At 43.5% G+C, this 23675-nt stretch overlaps 1 protein-coding gene across 1 annotated transcript in view; it reads right to left on the minus strand.

Annotated features, from left to right (window-relative positions):
• ADAMTS17 (ADAM metallopeptidase with thrombospondin type 1 motif 17) overlaps positions 1–23675 on the minus strand; it is a 251846-nt gene that overhangs the window by 24044 nt on the left and 204127 nt on the right. Inside the window, exon 21 of the mRNA XM_077828766.1 lies at positions 6442–6646. Within this exon, the coding sequence (XP_077684892.1) occupies positions 6442–6646 (205 nt within the window). The remainder of the gene's footprint in view (positions 1–6441; positions 6647–23675) is intronic.

Below are 23675 nucleotides of genomic sequence, written 5' to 3' on the forward strand. Positions count from 1 at the left end.
AAATGAAAAACAAGTTTCATGAAAAATTTTAAATATTCCAATCTGTTTTGTCATTTTGAAGGGCTCATTTTTTTCAATTCTTTGAGCCATTTTAATAATTTCCCCCCTACCAAATTATTACAGTATCTAAAACACCACCAATATTTTTCATTTACCAAAACCATGGGAAACAAAATAAAAAAATGTAACGATACTTTTGATTTTTTTTCCAGTAACCCCTTTATTTAAGAGATTACTATCAATACTGAAAAAGGACAAATACACCAGAGTACACACAGGGAAGCTTCTGCATCCTTTGATTTTGCATGACTATGCAATGAAGCATTCTAAATATCACAGTGGCACCAACTCCATCCCTTGGATGCACACTGGAATTTGCAAGGTCTTGTGGTATACCAGCTCACGAAATCCTGCAGCAAGGTCTTCTGCAATGCAGATAATGTGTACCCAGCACTATATCTTTGATTCTGCACAGTGTTCTTTCTCATAATTATGTTGAGAGCAAATGACAAACACATGGACATTCTTTTCTATTTGTTTAATAATGCTTTCCATCATAGGTTATGGCAATGCATGCAATCATACAGTACACATAACCCAAGGGTGATATTATGCCAATGTATTTCCATTCACCCTCCTCGACCCCACAGTTTGCGATCAGTTCAAAACTACATCCAGCAAACTATGGCTAGACACACACACCTGAGTCATCAGCAGGGCTCAAAGACGGGCTCTTCAGCAATAAGAGCACAGGCCTCTCCCACTGGTGATAAGGGGTATATTCTTTAGCTCTGAGAAAGCAGCAGACAGTTATAGTTGCTGGGAGCAGCCACTAGAGGAGACAGGATTACAAGTACCAGGACAATGTAATCCACATGCATGTGAGTGGGCACCAAAGGTCCTTGAGTTCTGTGGAAGTGGATTCTGCCAGGGCTGCTATGGACACAGGGATATTTGAGCATCATTTTGCTACTCAAGTTGAAGGAATGTTGGAATTTTTGTTTTGATTTGTCAGAGAGTTTGCTGGGACCTCACAGCCCCCTCCGGGGCCCACCCTGGATGGTGTCACAATCCCAAGACTGAGAAACACTGCTTTAAATCATCACTTTTGCAACAAAGGGATATTGGAACTAGTGGCATTGTCAAACCCATCTAAATTGCACCAATGTACAGCAGCACATATGTTCTTCCTACACCCCACTTTTCTGCCAGTGCGGTGTTTACAAGCAGGTTTTCATGGAAAGCCCACTGGGGACAGGTGGGTGGAAAAATGATAGACATACCAACTGAGATGATAACTAACCCTCTCTTGAGCGTCAAGTTCTCCCCCTCAGGGATCAGTGAGGAAAAGAGAGTTGACTTGACACTGAATAAATAGTGGAGATATGAAATACCCTGTGAGGTCTTTTGAGTATATTCCAAGATGCTTCTCCATTCAGGGGGTCTATGCTGGAAACAAGCATCAGCTTGATATGTTACATCAAATGGACAAATCTCAGCATGCCCATCTGTCTTAAAAATACAATCCAGGCAGTTTTGACCTGCTGACCTTGTTAAGGACATGAATGACAAGTGTTTATGAGCTGGCAAGCTAACAGACATGCCTTTAAATACTTCACAGCAACTACAAAGTGACTTCTTTAAAATCTGGGAAGCTGTCCACTTAATTTACTGTGTGCTGCTCATTGCATGACCTCCTTGTGGAAGTTACATCTTTATAATGAACACGATCACAGGATTCCACAAGCTACTGGGACGAATTCCTTCAGGCTACAGAGAGAACTCTGTAAACTGCCATGCCAGACTCTTTAAAGCTCTTATCAACTTCCCTGAAATCTCAAGCTGTATTTCTCTAGGCTGTACCCACAAGCAATGGATTGCTCCATTTGGTGCAGAATTTCCTGAACTATCAAGCAGTGTTCCTGACTGTGGTGTAAGATTTCAGAAGGTGACAGGATGAACTGCTCAAGTGTGCTTGGTCTCATCATGTTGTTTGTAACCCCCTGAATCATCCAATTTGCTAAAAGTGAGGAAAGCTAAAGTAGGAGTATTTTTCACATCAAAATCTCTCAGTGGATTTACAAACATTTTGGAAAAACAAGCATTCATTTGCATGAGCCTTTATGTCCTTCACAAATCTACACCACATTTGCTTTCCTATAGGTGACAAAACAGTGTTTTAAAAAAAGGTTCCAGTCTGTGATCAGAGTGTCTGCAGTGGTGACATATCAACCGCTTCTTTAACAAGTTCATTGCTCTGCTCAACTGCTCTGACCATTAAGAACATTTTTTAGTACATGGGTTTTACAAAGATTCTACAGAAAACATCTGCAATTGATGAATGTCCAGATTACACCAGATGGCCTGACACAGCTTTACTTTATTAACAAACCACCTGACCAAACCTCAAAAGGTTTTATAAAGAATTGAGACAAAAGCCAAGAGACAACTCCATCAACAAGCCGTTGTGAGGACCCTGGTCTCACACCCTAGCTGACTGGATTCCCAGGAAGCAGCCTTGGTCATCATGTCACACCAGCTTATTCAATTACCAGGGAATTCACAGACTTGGATGGGCCAGCTTCCAGAGTTCCAGGATCTCCTTCCTGATTGGCTACATGATCTTGAACCTGATTGGCTGGTGGCCATATATAAACTTCCCGCTTTCTTTCTGGCCTTGTCTGAGCAACAAGCCTTTGCCTGCTAGCTGCTGTTTGGATGCCGCTTGACTCTGCCTTGCCGTCCCATCAGATCCTGAATTACTATCTCACCAGATCTCACTACCTGCCTCTCTGTGTCTTCTCCCTGAATTGGATCTGCTGGCTATTGGACCACTTGTGTGAATTTTGACCACTTATCTGGACGGCACTTTGGCCTACCTGATCCCTGAGCATTACACATGTCATTATGGGCCTCTTGGTAGAAGCAAATCAGCATATTTTTCTTCAGATTCTTTCCCAACTCCTGAACAGTAGAAACTTTCACCTTTTGTAACTATTCTCTATGTTTGGTCATTAAAAATGGGTCAAGCAATACTTTACCCAAATATTCCAAGCATTTGGCATTAAAAAGGGAACTTATTTTTTTCCCCACACCGAATATTGTCTTGGATTTAGCCTTGAGAATGTACTTTTTCATTGGAGACCAGACCTCAACTTGCACTTTATTCAATTTTCTTTCTTTGTAGCCAAAAAAAAAAAAATCATGTGAAAATTGGTTTATAAAATATCACCATTGTGATATTGTGTTTTTTTTCCCCACAACCTTAGTTTCAAATGTTAAGGAGTTAATTGATTTCCAGCCAAGAAAGGTTTATGGGTATAAAATGTGCTCAGACTGACACAATGTGAAATTGTCTTTCCTGAGTCAAAATGGACCATATGATCGCAAAAACATGTCTTGAAAAAGAACTAACTTCAAAAACCAACTGGTTGGCAATGATTAATGTAGATCCCAAAACTTTGGAGAAATGTATTACAGGAAAAATAAATCTCTCACTTTCAGATAATTTAAAAAATACACAAAAAGAAAAGGAGGACTTGTGGCACCTTAGAGACTAACAAATTTATTTGAGCATAAGCTTTTGTGAGCTACAGCTCACCTCATTAGATCATCCGATGAAGTGAGCTGTAGCTCACGTAAGCTTATGCTCAAATAAATTTGTTAGTCTCTAAGGTGCCACAAGTACTCCTTTTCTTTTTTGCGAATACAGACTAACACGGCTGCTACTCTGAAACCTGTCCTTAAAAATACACGTTTGTCATGAAACTGTTTAGTTGACTTTTGCTCTCATGAATCCCTTATGTAGCTCAAATTACAGTCATTTAACAAAAGCAAGATGCAAACACTGTTCTAATTGGGAAATGGATTGGTGACAAAAGACCACACACAACCAGTTAAAGAGCTTTGCCCATCTGAAATAGGTGAGAGTTTCAGGAAGCCACAGTGACAAGAGTACCATCATAAACAAGCATTTCTTCAATGCAGCAGACCTAGAAAGAGGCGTCCCATCAGAAATAAAAAGAAGGAATAATCTGAAATGATGATGTATAAAGGGCTATAAAACATTCCAAAATCCCAGAACTTTGCTTCCTCCATTTGGGAATGGGAAAAAGATGAAAAGATTTGGAAGAAAAAGAGTTTCAAGCACTAACGAATGTATATAGTGTCCTGCTGAATGGTAAAATAATATACTGTCCTGGAACTTTAGAATTTTACCGCTTGTACTGGAGATTTCCTGACTACAATTAAATAGCACTTAGTCCCTGTTAAAAAACACCATCTGTCCCTGCAATGCAGCTGGGATCCTGAAGTTCTAGGAGCGTAAACACTCCTAGTTACCCAAAGTTATCTGATATTGTACTAAAAAAGAAAGTAAACAGGGAGAGATAAAAAGCATCCTCTTGTCCATAGGCTGGCCCTGCCCTGTAATACAGCCATTCTGGAGTTATGCCTGTGAAACCACAAGTGCAATGCCGAAGGGGAAATGGACTTTTTAATCAAGATGAGTCTAGCAGGTATTATGTCAACACTAACATTGAAGTCATGTTGGGAGTGTTAATGATGGCCAAGAAACACATCCCGGCCAGCTTGGCTGGGATCTTATTGGAGAGAATTAGATGACGAAGCAAATTACCATGCACCCTTTGCAGGCCAGGGATTAGTTTAAAGGATACTGGCAAACAACTAACTCAACAAAAATATAAGCCTGTATCTCTCGTAGATGTCTGTGCCAGTGAATGATGAGTGGCCACACTGCAGCCACTAGCCCAGCAGCCTCTCCTCCGTTCTCAATCCTGAAAACCTATCGATTGTTAGGTTTCCTTTAGATGGTATTTCAATCATAGCAGACTTTATTAAAGAGGGCAGAGTCAGCACGTAGCGCAATAAACAAATGCCATCGTAACAGCCATGTCACACTGTGTTTGCTCTGTGCCAGGCAAATGTTGCATGCACACATCACAATTATTGTACATGGATACAGCTAGAAGACTAAATGCTCGAAAACGGGTGCACACAAATCTGCAGGTGCAATTTCAGAAATTGGATTGAGGCCCATTTGAAAACGTGGCCCTCTGGGCTAGAGCATATCCTGCTACTGATCTGGACACGAACCCCAACTACTATGAGTAGAGATCTGCCACAATATGAAGCCATGCTATCAATGCCACTGTCTGATATATTCGAAATCAATACAGGATTGTCAAACCTCTTCTTTGATATCCCGAATTCAAAAATAATCACATCCTAAATGTATCTCTCAGGGTACATCGATACAGCAAATGAAGGTATGAGCAGGCAGGCCTCCCTGCACTACCTTTTAATCTAGCCAGCGCAGGTTATGGCGGCATGGACTGCAGGGCAAGCTAGCAACCCCTGTATATATCCAGGGTCCCCGGAGGGCTTGCACTGGAGTTGTTTAGGATTATTTTAATTATGAAAATATTGTTTCTGTTCTTCCTTCATTGCTAATGTTGCAAAGCTTGTTATTTTGCTATTGAATTCTAAGGGATAGTTGGGGATTTTATTGGACATGTCAGTTCTTTTCTATGTCTATTCTCCTTAAAGGCTGCAGCATCAATGGTGGTTTTTACTACTTCATAACATATGGCCCAGCCTAATTCCTATAAATTCATGTGTAAAACAAGAGGTCAATATTTCTAGTACAGAAATGGGAAATGGGATTTCCTTATGTGCTAATTAGATTTATTTTGGTCACGCTTTATAATAAGGGCACATTTATAAATAGTTTATACCATGCTGATAAATGATTAATAGACATTTTAGTACAAGGCTAAGTAATTGCTCTACAAGATTGTTAGACTCCGACAGGTCAGTAGGGTGCTTGTAACCATGGCTTATTACCACCTATAGCACATACTACTCATGTCTATAACATGCTTGTAACATATATTAATAATGTATTAACCATTTACAAACTCTTTATAAATGCACCAGTTTTTCCATGTTTATAGGATCATACAAGGTAGAATCAGAAAAGTCTCAAAGATCGAGTGATCCAGGGCATCCTGCAACATAGAACTCCTCGACAGGGCACTTATCAGATATTAATTTCAAAGACACTTGATCCGAGTAAAAGGCTTGCTGTGCTGGTTGAACTCCTCATCACAGGTCACTGAAATGCTTCTCCTCGGTGCCCTTGAGTGCAGATTGGAAAGATACACATAATACAGCTGGGTTTTTATAACCTACCTCAGTAATTCACTGGTATGGAAAACACTGCTCAGAACTATACAGCTCTTCTGCATTTGTAATCATACTGATTGGTCATGGTCCTGCAAGGTGCTGGGCACTCTGGCCTCTATCCAGTACTTAACTTTAAGGGTTACTGGATCAGGGCCAGAGCACTCGGCACCCTCGGGATCAAGCCCAAGAGATTTTAGAGAGAGTTCTGGTTTCCCCCTCAAACCAAATTCTTACCTTTGACCATTCTGAAGCCTCCCAGATGGAAAGGCAGTCCTGGCCTTCACAGCTTTGTATTGGCGTGGGTTTGTTGCCCAGGCAGTAGAGGTCTCTGGTGTTAACGTAGGTGCCGTTCTGCAACTGATAAACACAAGTCACTTCCCGGTACTGGATGCCTTTCTCACAGGTGGCAGAGCAAGAACTCCAGTGGCCTGTCACCCACCTGTTAAGAAAACAAAGAAGAAACATAAAAAAAGACAGGGTGGAATCCAGTGCCGTGTTTATCCCTCGGGAACGCTGAGAAACAAACCTCCAGTTCTGAGTCTGCGAATTTTGTATTGGCTTGTGTGAAATAGACGCATAATGATCACGTACCTTCTTGGGTTGAATTGTGTGGAGATTGGAAAGCGCCTTACAGGCCAGTGATACTAATTTACTCAGGATCACATTGGAGATAATGTGTGACTTGTCTGAGAAACTCCCTTTGCTCTGGCTAGGGGAAGGCTACAGGGCTCCCTTGCAAATAACGCTGCTCTAGAACAGCACTCAAGCCAACAGTTGGTGTAACTGAGTCACTTCTAGCTCATCTTTTCCATTTGATGTAAATATTCCGCTGTCCATCGCTCTGTGGCTGGCTGGAGGTTTAATAAGGGCACTCTCTCTGTTTTGAGGTTCAAGGCACAAGGTGATCCTTAAAAATGGTGGCTAAATGACAAGATTCCTCTTATTGGCAAATCCAACCTTAACCAAATGGCCAAGGTTCAAGCTGTCTTTAAAAATACAAGATGATACTTCTAAAAGGGCTCCCATGGTATTGATTTAAAGCACCCATCTGTGGTTTGAATGTTCCAGTTTGGATGATTTTGCTCCTTTACGTCCTTTCATTTTCTGTCTGGAAAGAATCTGGTTTAGAAGGTGGGCAGGAGGGATGCTTTTTACAGTACCTACATAGCATCCATCTTACGGCTTCCTGCAATCTGTCAATGAGGAAGATGTTCTCTGTAATTACGGGAATTCCTGGACGACGTGAAGGACTGGAACAATAGCTCTGTGTGCGTGCACAGGAAGGCAATCCTCTCTGCTCCTCTGGGAAGTCGGCCTTCTGGGTTGTTATTTCGGACTGTCATCTAGATTAGCATCCTTAATCAAATGAATCTTTCCCTTGTCACCTGATCCTGAGTTACTTAATACTGGAAGTGGCACAGATAAGTAAGATGCTTTCTCAAAGGCAAAAATCTGCTTGAAAGAAAGGATTTATTTTTGCTGAAAGCCCAGGAAGGGAAGCACAGGTGCCTAATTAAGAGCAACACTTGAAAAAAGGCTGTTGAAAGGTTTGCATCTCCTAAAGGAATTAACTATCAAAAAATACAAATATTTCTGGGGGTGGGGGTGGGGGTGTGGGAGGGTCAGCCCACAAAATGTAAAACTATAATTGTCATGTGTATTTGTCATTAATTCATTTGCAATCTGTTACCATTGCTAACATGGTGGTATTGTGCTGATGATCGTCTTTGAAGCCAAGACAGAAGCCAGCTGGTTTGAGAAGGACAACATGCGATGGGCTACATGGTCACAGATTTGCCAGCTGTCCTACGCACAACAGTGGCATACATTTTTTGTGTGTATAAGCAATTGACACATTCATTAATTTTGGTGGCTACAACAGCTAGGGAGACACTGAAAGTGCGTTTTTTTTTTGTTTTGTTTTTTTTTGAGGCGAGGGAAGTAGTTTGGTGCATCTCAGCATCTGACTGCTTGGTATTTTGGTTATGGAATGGGATAATGCCGACTGTGTAATTAATACTGAGACAGAAGGACCGACACATCCAGCCTATCAGGGGAGGATCCAATGTCCACTGAAGAAAACAAAGAAGTCTCCCATTGACTTCAAAGTGAGCTGGGTTGGGTCCTCTCTGAGCAGAATGTGAATGTGGCCTGTTGGGTCACAGGAGCTGTTCACTAAAGGGATGGGTGGAAAGGAAGTGATTTGCTTTATTCATTTAAAGTAGCCACAGAATCGGGAATGGCTGCACTGAATATTCACAGCAGCACTGCAGTCTCTCCATGATCTATAGCTATTGGCAAAGGAAGACAAAAAAGAGATTGACAGCCAAGGAGAAAGCCAAAGATAAAAATACATTCTTGGCAGAAGCTGCTCTGAACTGCTTTCATTTTAGGATGGGTAGCATGTGTCCTGCCAGGTACTCCTGAAATGCCTTAAACAGTCAGATTACGACCTTCCTTTAAGGAAGGGAAAGGAGTTCCTATCTGTGTTTTCCCTTGCTCTGACAAGAAGTTGAAAGTGCCTCATTTCATTCCTGTTCAGTGGATTCGTTAGGCACCGTTCTAACAGAGACGTAACAGTGAGTGATAGGAAAGAATAAATGTCATGAATATAAGATGAATGATCACATAGGACCGATCCAAAGCCTACTGAAGTCAACAGAAAACCTTTGGAATCAGGTCCTTTCATACATTTAATATTTCAAATGTGGTTCCTGGGCAAAGAGAGATTTCCAGTGTCTCTCTACGAGTGGCATACAAGTGCAGTTACAGATCTGCCATGGTACATCACTGAACCACAGAGTCTAGGGCCTTGTCAGGTCGCTAAAAAGAGGAGCAAAGCTATGTCCTAGCAGTTCTCTGAAATCCGAACATGAAAAGCAAGTAACAAGGTGTCAGCCAGGAAAAATGGGGTTTCCTTTGACAGGGAAAATTCTATCAATCACAGAAGGGCAGAGCCTAAGAGAATAGTTACAGTTTCCAGGGGATGGGAGGCACCTCCTTCAAGGTAACGAGTAACTTTCTCAGAGGCACCTCTAGAGAAGTCATCCCTTCCATTGCATTCTCAGTTTGCTCTGAACAGGCCATGAATACAGCTGATGCCTACAGCTCTGCAAAAAGCTTGGCACAGGAAGTGAAACTGTCAAATTCAGATTTTTTTTTTGCTAATTTCAAGGGAAAGCGAAAAATCATGTTTTTCTTTTTGTTATTTTGGCCCATGTGATTTCATTGTCACTTTGGCCACAAACACCTTGGAAAGTAAAACCAGGAGATTTTGCCCAGCTTGTTACAGCGGGCAACGAAGCCACATCCCTATCAGTTTGTCTTTCACCTCAGTACCTGCCGGCATATTCTTTTCCTTCATGCAGTGGTTGCCATTCAACAGTGAGCCCCTGACAGACTGCCCACGCAGTGATATCGAAGACAACAATCACCAATGCACTGCTCTGTGGCACAAAGGCGCTGGAAAAGCCTGGCACTTATTCCAGATGGAAATTCCCTCTGCACCACATCCTGCTCAAGGGGATGTGGTTCTAACATCTCTATGTCCCACCCCTTCTCTGGTAGCCAGGTATAAGTTAGAGCTACCTTAGGGTCACTCTAACTTACACTGAGAGCTGAATTACTCTTTAACAGAGTCACAGAGCTGGTATAAAGCCACCTTTGTCCCCCAACTCAGGTCCTGCACTCAGTTTGGCACAGCTGCCCCAGACCTGAGAATGAGGCTCATGACTGGAGTCAAAACTACTTGAGAACAAGCAGAGTTCTTGTAGCTCTCTCTCAAAGCTAATTCTTCCCTTACTCCAAAACAGTACAGCAGATGTTAGGCAAACAAATGTCCATTTGCAAACCAAGCTCTGCCAGTAACACCAAGCACTTTTACAGTATCCAAAGATAAAGGTTTACTTCTAAAGATTGAAAAGATAAAAATTGCAGCAGCAAATTGAACTGTACATTCTGGGTCCAAAAGTGCAAACAAATTCCCAACTGGATATGAACGTCATAACAGTGCCATTGACCAATACATTTCAACTCACCATTTCACCACAGTCTATTTTTATGACTACTTCAGTAACTATATTATATGTTTCCTCTTTTTTAAAGAAAATTAAAAGCATAAATAGGTTGCATAATTTTATAATAATAATTATAGTACTTCCCACCTCTACAGCACTTCCTCTCCAAGGATCTCAAATTAATTAAGCCTCACTTTCCCCATCACCCTTTTGTGATCCTGGGAAGAATCTGCACTGCCATTCTGCAGATGGAGAAACTGAGGCACAGATAGTTGAAGTGACTTGGAAACATAATTCACATCTCTTGATGTTCAGTCCTGAGCTTTAGGAAAAACTCCATTGTATCAGCCGTAATCAATCATATTCAAAACAAAGAATGAAACAAGCGTAAGTCTTATCCTACAATTTCTTTTCTGGGGGGCTCTTGATTCTGCAACAATTTACATGAGTGCTTAACTTTACACACTGAACGCAAAGGGACTATTCAGTGAGCCAAGTCAAGTGTGAGCTAGTCTTTGCAGGATCCTGGCCTAAATTAATACCATCTTTGCAGGCTAGAACTCCAAGTAGTATTTCCCTTTCCAGCGTTTGCAACGGGTTTGAGAGCCAAAATGGAAATGCTGCTAGTAATTAAGATGAGAGATTTCTTATCAATTAAAAGGCTTATAATAATGAATCATACAGCATCAATGATCAGAGTCCTCAAGGCATAGTGCCTTAATAGGTAAGGAACAAGCCCTCTGTGCGCTTTAAAATATAGTTTAACTCTCAGCAAACAAGTAACAGTCGTTGTATGGGTGATTATTAGAGCAAGATGAGCAAGGCTCATCTATCACAGCCTTCATGAAACATGCTGATTTTTTGACAAATTTGCTTTGAATCCTTGATGTTATTGAAAGATGGGCCATATTCTCTGCTGGTGTAAACTGGTGCCACCCACTTCAATGGAGCTGTGTCAGTCAGCAGGTTTGGCCCATTTAATCTCAATAATCCAGCTGAGTATCGGTGTGTGACATTTGAGCAGAAGCAGGAGAAGCTGGGTGAAATTCTGGGTGTTTTAGTTTTATAAAATTCCTTCTCCCATGATCTAAAAATCAACATCCCAGTCTCTAGGGAGGGGAAGAGGGAATGCTATAAGTAGTGCAGAGGGAAACAGTCAGTTGAAACTGATAGTATGAATTGTACTTGAGGGCAGAAATGGCTTCAAACCTGGGCCTCCTACACCCATCCTGACACTGCTGCCATCAGCACCAACTGGTACAAATACTGAAATGAACGAATACTGCACGGCTGAGGTTTCAGCATCCATCTTGTTCTAGCCACAGTGTGAACTGGGCCAGAGCCAGGAAGTTTGGATCTGGATTCATACATCTCCAAAGTTCAGAGACGGTTGGATTGAGGGATTTGGTTTGGCCCCATTTTAGAGCCAGGGGCTAGTTTTAAAGTTTGAATAATAGTAATGGGGGAGATATTAAAAGGCACAAAGGGATGTAAAGATGCAATTTCCATTGAAAGTCTATGGGTAGTTGGATGCCTAACTTCCTTTGCCACTATAAAGATCTCCTCCAATGATTACACTTAGCACTTACCCATTGCTTTTCATCTGAAGGTCCCAGAGTGCTTCCCCAAAAAAGTGGGCCAGTATCTTGACTTCCCTTTTAAATGTGGGGAAACTGAAGTGAGATGAAGAGATTTGCTCAGCATCATGCAGCAAGTCAGTGCCAAACCCAGGCACCAAAAATTGGCTCTGGGTAGGTTTAAAAAATCAGTTTCTGTGAGATTTTTTGCAGAGTAGGGTACCACTCAGTATAGGTAGAGGTGGCAGAACTGATCCCTTTGAATGCAAAATCCTATGACTAAACTCAACACTATGCAGACTGCTCAATAATAAGGAATAATACCTAGCTCTAATCTAGCACTTTTCATCCATAGATTTCAAAGTGCTTTACCAAGGAGGTAGTTATCATTATCCCCACTGTACAGGAAAACTAGGAACAGGGAGAGAAGCAACATGCCCAAGATCATCCAGAAAGGAGTGGCAGAATCAGGGGACATTGACGGCCCTAATCCTATGAAATTTTTTTTCACTAAAAGAGCCAATGTGCCAGCCATGCGCTCCAGGCCCAGCGTATGTAGTGACTATCTGTAATAGAAGACATTTCTTGGGACACATCCATAAAATCTGGGAAGCAGCACAATCCAGAGATACAGCATGTAATTAATGCTGGTATTTAGTCAAACAAGCATCAGATCCCTATAAAAAGTTACACTGGGTAAACGTATGATAAAATATTCACGTCCTTCCTTTCACTTTAGAGAACAATTAAAACATCCTGATGCAACAAAGCCAAAACAGATGCCCAGCAGATGTTCTTTCTGTAAACCCAGTGAGAGCCACGAAGAAACAACAATTAGTTTAAAATATGGTTCTCAGCAAATTATGTGCCCGAGATTTTTAGCTGCTTTGTTTCTACATTTATTGTGGTGCCAAAGCTAGGGATTCTGGTTCAACAAGACTGGTATGTTTAGAATCCTTGGACTGCAGTGTAAACCATGTTCTGGGTTCAATTCGTGCAAACTCTGGCCGGAAAATGGATTGATGATTTCTGCTGCAAATTCATTAGCGACTAAAATTTATGGGCCAAATTCCAACACGGTGAAAGCAGGTGCATCTCCACTGAAATCAATGGAGCTGCACCCACTCCCACCAGCTCTGAATCTGGTTCCTTATCTCTAAACAGTTGAAAAAAAGATGGAGTTTTACTTCTGATTTTTCTAGGCATAAGAGGTACCGATATAGTGTACCAAAACAGAGAAAACTATGAGATTTCACACACGTAAATTGCCAGAGGAAAACAGGTTAATGGTCCTGCTAAATGATTATTCTTTTGTTGTATGCTTGCTTAGATACTTTGCAGTATTCCTCCATTAATGCCTAAAACTCCTCTGTTATCAGCTAATGACCTACTTCCTTTAGCCTGTGCTTCCATAAATCACCATTGTTCCTTCATAATGATGTTGTGAGGCTTAACTCTATGAGGTTTCCAAAGCACTTTATGATTCTTAGAGGCTCTAAATAAATGTGAAGTATCATATGGACAAAACCAGCATCTGCATGCACGCTAGGTTTGGTAAAATTAGAAGGGTTATCAAAACCTGTGCTTTAGGGCATAAACTTGGGTCAGGAAGACATTTCTCCCATGGAAAATTAGTGGTAGGTGCATTATGCTGGTTTTATGCCTTCCTTTGTAGTATTTTGCATTGGGCACTGTCAGAAATAGGATACTAGAACTGAAGAACCACTGTTCTGTTTTAATATGGCAAGTCCTAGAGTAGCTTCCTTTGACATCTCTCTTTACATAAGCTTGCTAGTTCTTCATCCTCTATAGAGGAGTTTTTATTTAAATCTTACATCCACCTCACAGTCACTGGCTAATGGACGTACATCTATGGCTCCTTTCTGGGTTTAGAGATTCCAGACTGAACTGGTTAATTGATCATATTGAAAATATCACTGTTAGGCACCAATTTTGCAGTAAGATCCTTTTTAGAGTTTTGAGGGAGGTTACAAAAGGAGATCCTGTAACAAAAACCCCAGGAGTAATGTTTGCAATATTGACAAGTCCCCACTTCTATCTGATGTCCTTTAAAAATCAGTCATCCAGCATTATTTCTAGTGCTTGCAAGACAGCAAACTGAGAGCATCCGGAGTCAAACACCATGGCTACTGATGGGAGCAAGAGCGGAAATTACGCAAGATTCTATCCTCGTTGATAAGATAGTTGATTAAATATGCTGCTGCTAGTTTCGTACTTGTTAAAGGAACATGCAGGACTACATTAGCGTCATTATCAGCAGCAACGGACTGCCCGATAAGTAACGTGTATGTCTGCAACCAAAAAATGTGATGCACAACATTCCTGGACGGTTACTATTAAGTTGTAAACCAGACAGGTTTCCTTTGCTAGTCATTAGACACAATGTACACGCCTGTATGCACCTTGAGACTGAGCCTCTCTTTTTTTTTTTTAAATTTAGGCATTTGCTTATGTCAACATAAAAAATAATTCAGCTGCTCTAACTTCAAACAATCAGGTAAGCCCTATCTTATTAAGTAAGCCAGCTGTGTATAGCATATATAGCATTTGGCTCCCAGTCATGTTATAAGCCTGTAACATGATCTCAGGGATTGTTGACACGGCAGCCCTTTTATATTCGTGTTTTTTCCTCCCAGGTGAAAACATTATCTTCAGTTAAAAATCTGAGTGCTGCAGACAGTCACTTGAGAGCCTCTCTTCTGTTTCCAATAAGGGCTGAATTATTTATGTGACAGGAACTCATCTCTCTCACAATCCTAGGGATGATTTTGTCTATGGGACTTTTTGTGAAGAGTACCGTGCAGAAGGTTGGAGAGCTGGATGCTTAAATCAAATGGCGGTTCTGTTTAGATGGTGGGCTTTCAACCAAAGATATTAACCCACGGAATGGCAAGGGTGTGAATGTCGGCAGACTCTGAAAGGCCAAGTGCTACCGGGATAGACAGGCCACGCAACCTGAGTAGAGGTCTTAAATCTCTGCCACTTGAGTCTTCCTCAACCTTTGACCTCTTACTATCTCTTTTGAGGAGTCTGGGAGTTCTTTGTCTAATCTGCTGTGGCAACATTCATCTGGCAGGCCCCTGGAGCAAACTTTAAACTTCCTTTGGAGGATCAGCTCATTATTTGATCTTTCGAGGGCCTGGATTAGTCATTACTCTTGAAATACCACTTCTACCTACTTGTTCATGCCTGAAACTCCCAGGTTCCTTGGGAAAACTAGTGTGTACAATATCTCATATCTAAATCTGGGGATGCTGAATGTTTGCAAGAACTATGAATGACTGAAAAGCTTGCAGTCAAAGATCTGGACAAGTTGCAATGGAAGATGTCAACAAATGAGATGATAGGGTAGGCGAGGGAGACAAAAAGATTATGAGGTTACTTTTCATTGATTCATGATTCAGTTTAAGGCCAGAGGGACCATTAGAATATCCAGTCTAATCTGCTTATATCACAGGCCATTACATTTCACGCACTTACCCATCTTGAGCCCTGTACAGGGCAGCTATGTACATGTCTGAATGTTCCACTACATATATGTATGTAAACAAACAGCTATATATGAGCATGCAGGCAGGCGTGCACACACTGTATGTTTATTGCTTTACTACCTGCCCAATGGCATGGAAAAGCTAATTTTCCCTACATTTGCAATAAAGTCTCTGATTTAACCTATGCCACCTTCGACGTAACAACAGTTTCACCATTTTTATTATAGCGGTTCCTTGAGTATCTTCACTAAAGAAGACAGCATTGATCGGTGTTGCTGAACAAGGGACTATAGGGAAAAAAGGGCCATAAACTAAAAACAAAAAAATCAAATTACTACTTGGAACAGAAACTAAAGCAAAACAATACAGTGTTAGAGTTCTATTTCATATAGATTCTACTGTGAATATTCTCATTCAACATAAAACAGTTACCCACCTTTTCGTAACAGTTGTTCTTTGAGATGTGTTGCTCACGTCCATTGCATTCTAGGGGTTGTCAGAAATTTTTGCCGTAACGGTATCTGTAGGGTCAGCATATTAAACGCTGCCGGCCCTATGCCCGGATGGAGCCACCACTCGTGGCGAGATGAGAAGGTCCTGCTGAGGTGATCTGCTAAAACGTTCCTGGCTCCAGGTGCACGGCTACCAGACGAATGGCATGCCACACACAAAAATCTCACAGGCAGAGAGCTTCTTGGCAAAGGGCCGACGACCTGGCTCCACCCTGCCTGTTGATGTAATATATCACTGCGGTATTGTCCATCAGGATCTGCACCACCTTGCCCTTCAGGTGAGGCAAGAAAGTCTGGCAAGCCAGGCAAACCACTCTGAGCTCCTTGACATTGATATGGAGGGTCAGATTGTCCTGCAACCAGAGGCCCCAGATGCTCAATTCACCAAGGTGGGCTCCCTAGCCCAGGTCCGTGGCAGGGTCAATGACAGGGACAGGGTCACGAAGGGGACTCCCTCCAACACCGACCTGGGGGCCAACCCACCAATCTAGGGACCACCGGATGTGATCTGGTACCCTGACTACCTGGTCTAGGTCGTGCCTGTTGGGGATGTAGACCAACGCCAGGTCTGCTTGCAGAGGCCTGAGATGGAGCCGGGCATGACTGACCATGTGGCCCAACAATTGCAGGCAGGTGTGAGCCATGCTGAGCGGGTTGTTCTTCACATGGGAGATCAGGTCCGACATGGCCTGAAAACGCGCTTCCGGAAGGAAGGCTCTGACTCACATAGAGTTGAGAACTGCCCCAATGAACTCTATTTGCTGGACTGGTGTTAAGGTGGATTTTTTCTCATTTATAAACAGGCCCAGGTCGCGGCAGGTGGAACGCACCAGATGGACACTCCTCTGCACTTGTTCCTGAGACGTGCCCTTGATGAGCCAGGGGTCGAGATATGGGAAGATCTGGACCCCTCAACATCCCAGGTAAGCGGCCACTGGTGCCATACATTTTGTGAACAGTGAGAGGCCAAGGGGTAGTGCTATGAATTGAAAATGGTGTCCGTCCACTATGAAACAGAGGAAACACCTGTGACCTTGGAATATGGAAATAAGCATCCTTCAAGTTGAGGGTGGCATACCAGTCTCCCAGATCCAGGGAGGGGATGATGGAGGCCACGGAGACCACGTGAAACTTCAACTTTCTGAGAGACTTGTTGAGGGAAAGCTGGTCCAGAATAGGTCTGAGGCCCCCTTTTTCTTTTGGGATTAGGAAGTAATGGGAATAGAACCCCTTTCCTTTCATGTCCCGAGGGACCTCATCCCCCGCCCCCAGGTGCAGGAGGTTCTCGACCTCTTGAACGAGGAGTTGCTCATGAGAAGGGTCCCTGAAGAGGGACGGGGAAAAGGGGGTGGGAGGGAGGGGCAGCCGAAAATGGCAGGGTTTAGCCCCGAGAAACTATGCTGGTGACCAAAGGATCTGAGCTGCAATGCTGGAGATCTGCGGCGTGGAGATAGAGAGCGCTGCCTTGGCTTGGGGGATCGGCAGCGCTCCACAGCCCCCTAGGGAGTCTTAGCGGCTGGTTTGCCTTGTAGGGAGCCTTTGCTGCTTTCTGCGGCACGCACGGTGCTGGCGGTGCAGGCAGAGGCCTCTGCTCTCTTGGCACTGGGGGAGCTTGGGAAGGTGCTAATGTCACTGCCAGTTTCGGTCCCCTACCGCTCCCAGGAGTCAGTGGTGGATCCGTTAAGGGGCTAAGGGCCCCGACCAGGGGGCAGACCGAACTGGGTCCTTTGCCCGATGCCCCATGGCCTTTCTTGCCTGGTGCCGGGGAGCTGTGCTTAGTTTTCTTTCTGGGCACTGGTGACGGGGAGCAGTGCCAGGCAGAGCCCGGTAGTGGAGGTATGCTGCGTACCAAGCCCAAGGTACTAGGAGTTGAATCTTGGCGGGATGGCTCGGAAGCGGGATGGAGGGCAGCCTCCATGAGAAGAGCCCTCAAATGAATATCCCACTCTTTCTGAGTCCTGGGTTGAAAAAGTTTACAAATACGATGCTTGTCCTTCACATGTGATTCCCCCAAGCACTTGAGGCGGCTGCTGTGGGGGTCACTTACAGGCATAGGCCTGTTACAGTCCGCACACGGCTTAAACCCTGGAGAGCGGGGCATGCCCTGCCTGAGGCAAAGTCCCCACTCGGACTCTAACTTCTAACTACACTTAACAACTACTTAACACTAACTACTATAAACAACTATTTACAAGGCTCTAAGGCTCGAAGTCAGAAGACACAAACGGCTAGCCCTTGCTATGCAAGGAAAGATGCTTTGACTGACCATCAGGGGCGGTAAGAAGGAACTGAGAGGGCGAAGGGCCGGTGGCACCTGATATACCGACACATGAGCACCGAACTCAAGGCTGCGCCTCAGCCCACCCTACAGATACGGCTAAGGCAAAAATCTCCGACAACCGCGCACAGAGGCGTGTGCATACCTAGAACGTAATCGACATGAGCAAGCACTCGAAGAAACAAACAACAAACTAGCTGTTATTTACTACACAGGCAAGAGCTAAACATCAGATCTAGTTAGTACACTTTTAAAACGTCCTTGCAGTTGTTTTCAGTGCTACAGAGTATCTATATCTATATATCAATCATTGGGTGAAATCCAGTCTCCATGGAAGTCAATGGTAAAATCTCCATTAACTTCAAGATCTTCCCTTTCTCTCTCTCTCTGTGTGTGTGTGTGTAATGGGAGGGCTTTTTGAGAGTTATTCTCTTGGTATTGATTTTCAGATATTCTTTACTAAGAGCTATCAAACTAAGTTGAGGATAGAGCAGGGAAGGCAAGGATAAACTGTTTACAAGTCACCTTCTGAATTCACTGTAATACCCAGACCTTTCCCATTCTCCTGTTATAGTACATGCCTGAAACTGTTCTTTGCGTCAAGTGCTACATTGGGTCAAAATAATCAGGTGAACCTTGATTTTGATAACAGGTTGTGCCACACCAGTCACTAAAAGTTTAGGGAATAAAAAAACACCAGGAATCTAGTAGAATAATACAGCTGCTGATGTAGAAAGCGGGACTCCAAGACTAACATTCCTGTCTGATTGCCTTTATAAACAGCACGCAGTAATTTTCCAGTACAGTAGTCATTCTGCTAACAGACTTGCCAACTCTCACTCAGGCAGGTTTCTTTTTACTTTAGCGCTCATCATTTTGACAGATTTTGTTATTTTCCCAGGGAGTACAGGATCAATAACATTGCCTGCTAATTTACATGAGTCTTGGGGAGGGGGGCTTAGTTGAATTCAGTGTTACAGTTCTTTTTTCTTCCTTCATCAATGACATCAACAATTATGCAAGGGATCAAATTCAGCCCTGGTGTAAGTGGGTGCCAATCCCATCAGAACAGTGGCAGCCATTCCCTTGCACCAGACACAGAACATCAGTGCCACCATGGTCCCGCAACTTTTTACCAGCCGTAAGTGTGAGCGGGGGTGTGGAGAAGAGTGAGGAGGGGCGGGGTTTGGGGGGGGGGTAAGAGGCAGCACGAGGGTGGAGCCTCAGGGGAAGGGATGGTGCGGGGGGTGGCCCCCCCACTGTTAGGAAGCTTCTGCCATCCCTGCCACCAGATCTAGTTCAGGTCCAATTATCCCTGCCTACACCCCATCATGGGGGCTGGTATGGAGGCCCCCTCTCCAGCCTGCAGGGAAGGCAGAGGCCCTTAAGCAAGCTCCCCGGGGGCTGAAGCAGCATGGGACTGAATTTCTCCCATAATGAAACGTGTTTTATTATCCTGCTAATCTTCCCTTGGGGATAAATTCTGAAGCTCTGCCCATGGAGACTCAAGCCACACAGTGACACAGACGTCATTTAGTCTTCGTGAAGCTTAACTGCAGTGATATTATGTTAATTTTATAGTGGGGGAAACCAAGATGAAGGCTAGCCTGCATGTTTATCCCAGAGCAAACCGGGGGTGTCTCCTGGCTTCGTGTGCTCTGTAACACTGAATTTACTTCATCTCCAGCCAGTTGTCCTAAATTATTTGGCATAAATGCATTTAGTTCTAGCCAATAAAGTCCACCTAATTCCATTTGGCCTCTCCCTCCATATTTATTTAGCAAGAACTGATCTAGAGCAGTGTGGATTCATACCGTCAAATAACTAACCCCTTAGTAACAAGCCCTGAACTTCATCTACAGGCTCAGAAATTGCTCCCTTCCTCCCATTTACAGCACTGCATCCCTGGCCCACGCATCTTGCGCTGGATATTTTTTTGGTCTTCCTCTGAATAATTAGATATTTGCCAGTGGACACTGGACTTGACAGACTCACATGGAATGGACTGAGTGTAGCTATGACTCCTTCTAATGGCTGGACCATATAGCAAACTATATGCTGAAAAAAACAGACTTGCTCATAGGAATAAATTACATACACATGGGTGACCAGGACTACAGTCCTGACCTTGTGCTCCAAAATCACTGGCTTCTCCCACTGGATCTAAAGGAGAATGACTGTAGCTGTTGATAGCAGCAGGTCCCTTTTCTTCTCCGTGGGACAGCCAGCTGAAGGCTGCATTACCTACTCATACATATATAGCTCAGACATTACATACATATGGTCTAAAGAGTTAGTTCTATAAGCCCAATCCTAGTCTATAGAATCCAAGTCTAATTTCTCTTTCCCTTTCCAAATTAGCTCTATTAAAATGGAAGTTGTATGCCCTTGTGTTGGTTGGTATTTACATTACAACATTTCATGTGAGATTTCCAGGATAACGTTATTTAGAAGGGAACTACTCATTTATTTCAGCGTAGAAACTCTTGTACTCTCACATTACCGAATCTTTCTCCTGTAAATCTATTCACGGATGAAAAAGATAGGACCAACAACTGCTGAGAGCCAGCTGATCGCTCTTGGCAGGGGAAGAGGTATGACCAGTCCAAGGAAACAGTACTGGGATACAGAACAACTCTTCCCTACTGTACATCATTAGCATATCTGCCAACATGAGTCAATAAAATAACAGTCAATTCAAATCTACATACATTAGCATACACATGAAGTGGGTAAATCAGAGAACTTGGTGATGGAACCTCTCCTTTAGTTTGGTCAAGGGTCACAGTGCTAAAGAGAGTATGTGTCAGCTGCACTTCCACCATCCCCCATCGACGCAGGACACGGACTACACCAAAAAGGATGAAGGAAGAGCCTGCACCATCACCAATTTTCCCAGTTGGGAGGTTTGCACACAGGGTGGGTACTGGGGCTTCCTGTCCTCTGGTGTGAAGTTGTGGGGAGCTCTCTCCCTCCACACCTTACCCCATCCCAATCCTCCTTCTCTGCCTTACTAGTGTAAAACAGGAGACAACACGGGATAAATCTGGGGAAAGAGAGAAGAAATGAATTTGAGGGTGGGAGACACTGATGGGGTGGAACAAAGAGGGAGAGATTTCCTTGCCCCTTTTTTCTCTACTTACCCCACTCTACCCGCATTACCCCCTGGAACACCACCAATTCATGTATCATCCAAACGGTAATTCTACAGCCACTGCACTTGGCCCCTCCAAATAAGCCATTCAAATGAATTCTGGTGCCAACACACCACTCCTCCCAAATCACATCACAGCCGCAATCAATTCTATTCTCTTTTCCACACATAGAACCCCCTCCCCAAATCATTTGATAATGCTCCCCCACAACCCCTCCAATAACACTCCCCAATTTGAGAACACTGCCCCAGAACCCCTCAGTTTATTCGATAACAACCTCTCCAATTCATTTAACAACATACAGCTCCCCTCAATACATTTTGCTCTCCCCCAAACATTCCCCTTATAAGGTAAATCCCAGCAGGTTCCCCCAGATAATTCTGTACCTTGCCCAGACCTCAGTGAATTCTGGCCCTGCGCCCCCCAAGCCCATCATTAATCCTGCCCCTTCCCCCCAGGCAGGACCCTCACTAATTCTGCTGCTGTCCCTGAGATCCTAACTCCCCCAGTTCTGTTTGCTGTAGAGCCACCCTTCTCCTGTTGCTGGGAGGGAGGAAACCCAGTATCAGGATCTTCACCCTCCTGCTAGGTGTAAATGGGCTCCAAGAGCAGCTGGAGCTCTCTTCACCCACTCCCTCCAAAGCCTGTGGGGCCTCAGGAATAACAGCAACCATTTTTCTGACATCTCCTGGTCTGGTGGGAGGTGCCTAGTAGCTGGCATTAGAGCTGGCAAGAAACAGAATCGGCTACTGCTGATCAACCGTCTGCTAACCCTGTATTGGTCCCTCATGCTCCATGCAGCAGCTCTGATTGGCTGCTAGCCCTATTAGCCCATCTCCTGGGAAAGGCAGCCAGTGAGAGAGAGATTTCCCTGTAGCAGAGCCTGAAAATCTGTAATCTCTGGGATAGCCCATTGACGTGGCAGGTCTGGGACTGGTTTGAATACCATTCTAAGCCTGTTTAGTAGCCGATGTGAAAGGAGTCGAGGCCACAGTCCATTTCCTAATGAGTGGGTATCAAAAATCACCACCTCTGGCACCAGCTGGACTCTTTGCTGGAAATTACAGCAGAGGCCTAAACCTCACCCCTTAGACATGGTGCCTCTAGATAGGATGAGAGCACAATAGCAGGCAAGGTGGGGAAGCTCTGCCTGTTGCTTGTCCTGAGCCACTGGCATGAGGCCTAACCCAGGATTTACAGGTGTTTTGCTGCCAACACCTACTCTATCATCAGTAAGTTTGTGGGAAGAGACAGAGAGGAGGCTGGTGTTAGAAGAGCAGAGGGAGTTGGGAACAGGCTAGAGAAAGGTGCATGATAAAGTGGGAGAAAGTTCAAGAGCTGCCAGCTTCCACCCCGGAATAGACGGGGTCACCGTTTTTCAAAGGAAAAGCTGCTGCATCGAAAAATGGCCGTTTTTCAAAAATGGAAATTTTCCTGAAACACTGCTGACTCTAGAAATTGTTCATAACATTTTAAACCAAAAGTCTGATCAAAAACATTACTGAAAACACTGCTGGAACTTTTCATTTTCCAAACGCTTGAGTTTTTGGGTAAATGAAAAAGTTTCTAAAACTATTTCAAGAACGCTTTCGATACAAATTTCCAGCACAAAAATTGATTAAAAATAGTCACCAAAAATTCATAAAAATAGGTCAATTTTGAACCCTTTCAAATGGAAACAACTTCACCAATTTTGAAAGGTTTGCAAAAACTAATTTTTCATTTGTCAACAGAGAATCATCATCAAATGAGCTGGGTGTTTCTATGAGGTATTGAAGAGATTTGATGCTGTTCAATATTTTAAAAACTGATGTGGACGTGAATACAAAATCACAGCTAATTAAAGTAGTGGATGACACAAAGACTGGCAGAGTGGGGAATAATAAGGACAAGGAAGTCGGGCAGAGTGATTTGGGTTGCTTGGTGAGCTGGGCCTATTTTAACAAACATGTTTTAAGACAGCCAAGTGCAACATTATACATATAGAAGCAAGGAACGCAGGCTATACCTACAGAATGGGGAACTGTATCCTGGAAAGCAGTGACTCTGGAAAGGATTTAGGGGTCATCGTTTGCAAGTTGCTGAACTTGAGCGCCCAGTGCGATGTTGTGGCAAAAAGGCTAATGAGATCTTTGGATGTATAAACTAGGGAGCAGTGAGTAGGAGCAGGGAGGTGCATATGGAATTGGGGAGAATGATACTGGAATACTGTGCAAGTTCTGGTATCCACACTGTAGAAAGGACATTGCAAAATTGGTACAGAAGAGCCACAAAAATAATTTAAGGACTGGAGAAAATGCCTTTCAGTGACAGACTTAAAGAGCTCCATTTGTTTAGGTGCTCAGAAAGAAGACTGAGAGATGACTTGATTACAGCGTGTAAGTGTCTTCATGTGGAGATTATATCAGGTACTAAAGG

The sequence above is a fragment of the Eretmochelys imbricata genome, chromosome 10 (assembly GCF_965152235.1).
Source record: "Eretmochelys imbricata isolate rEreImb1 chromosome 10, rEreImb1.hap1, whole genome shotgun sequence".
Lineage (NCBI taxonomy): Eukaryota > Metazoa > Chordata > Testudines > Cheloniidae > Eretmochelys > Eretmochelys imbricata.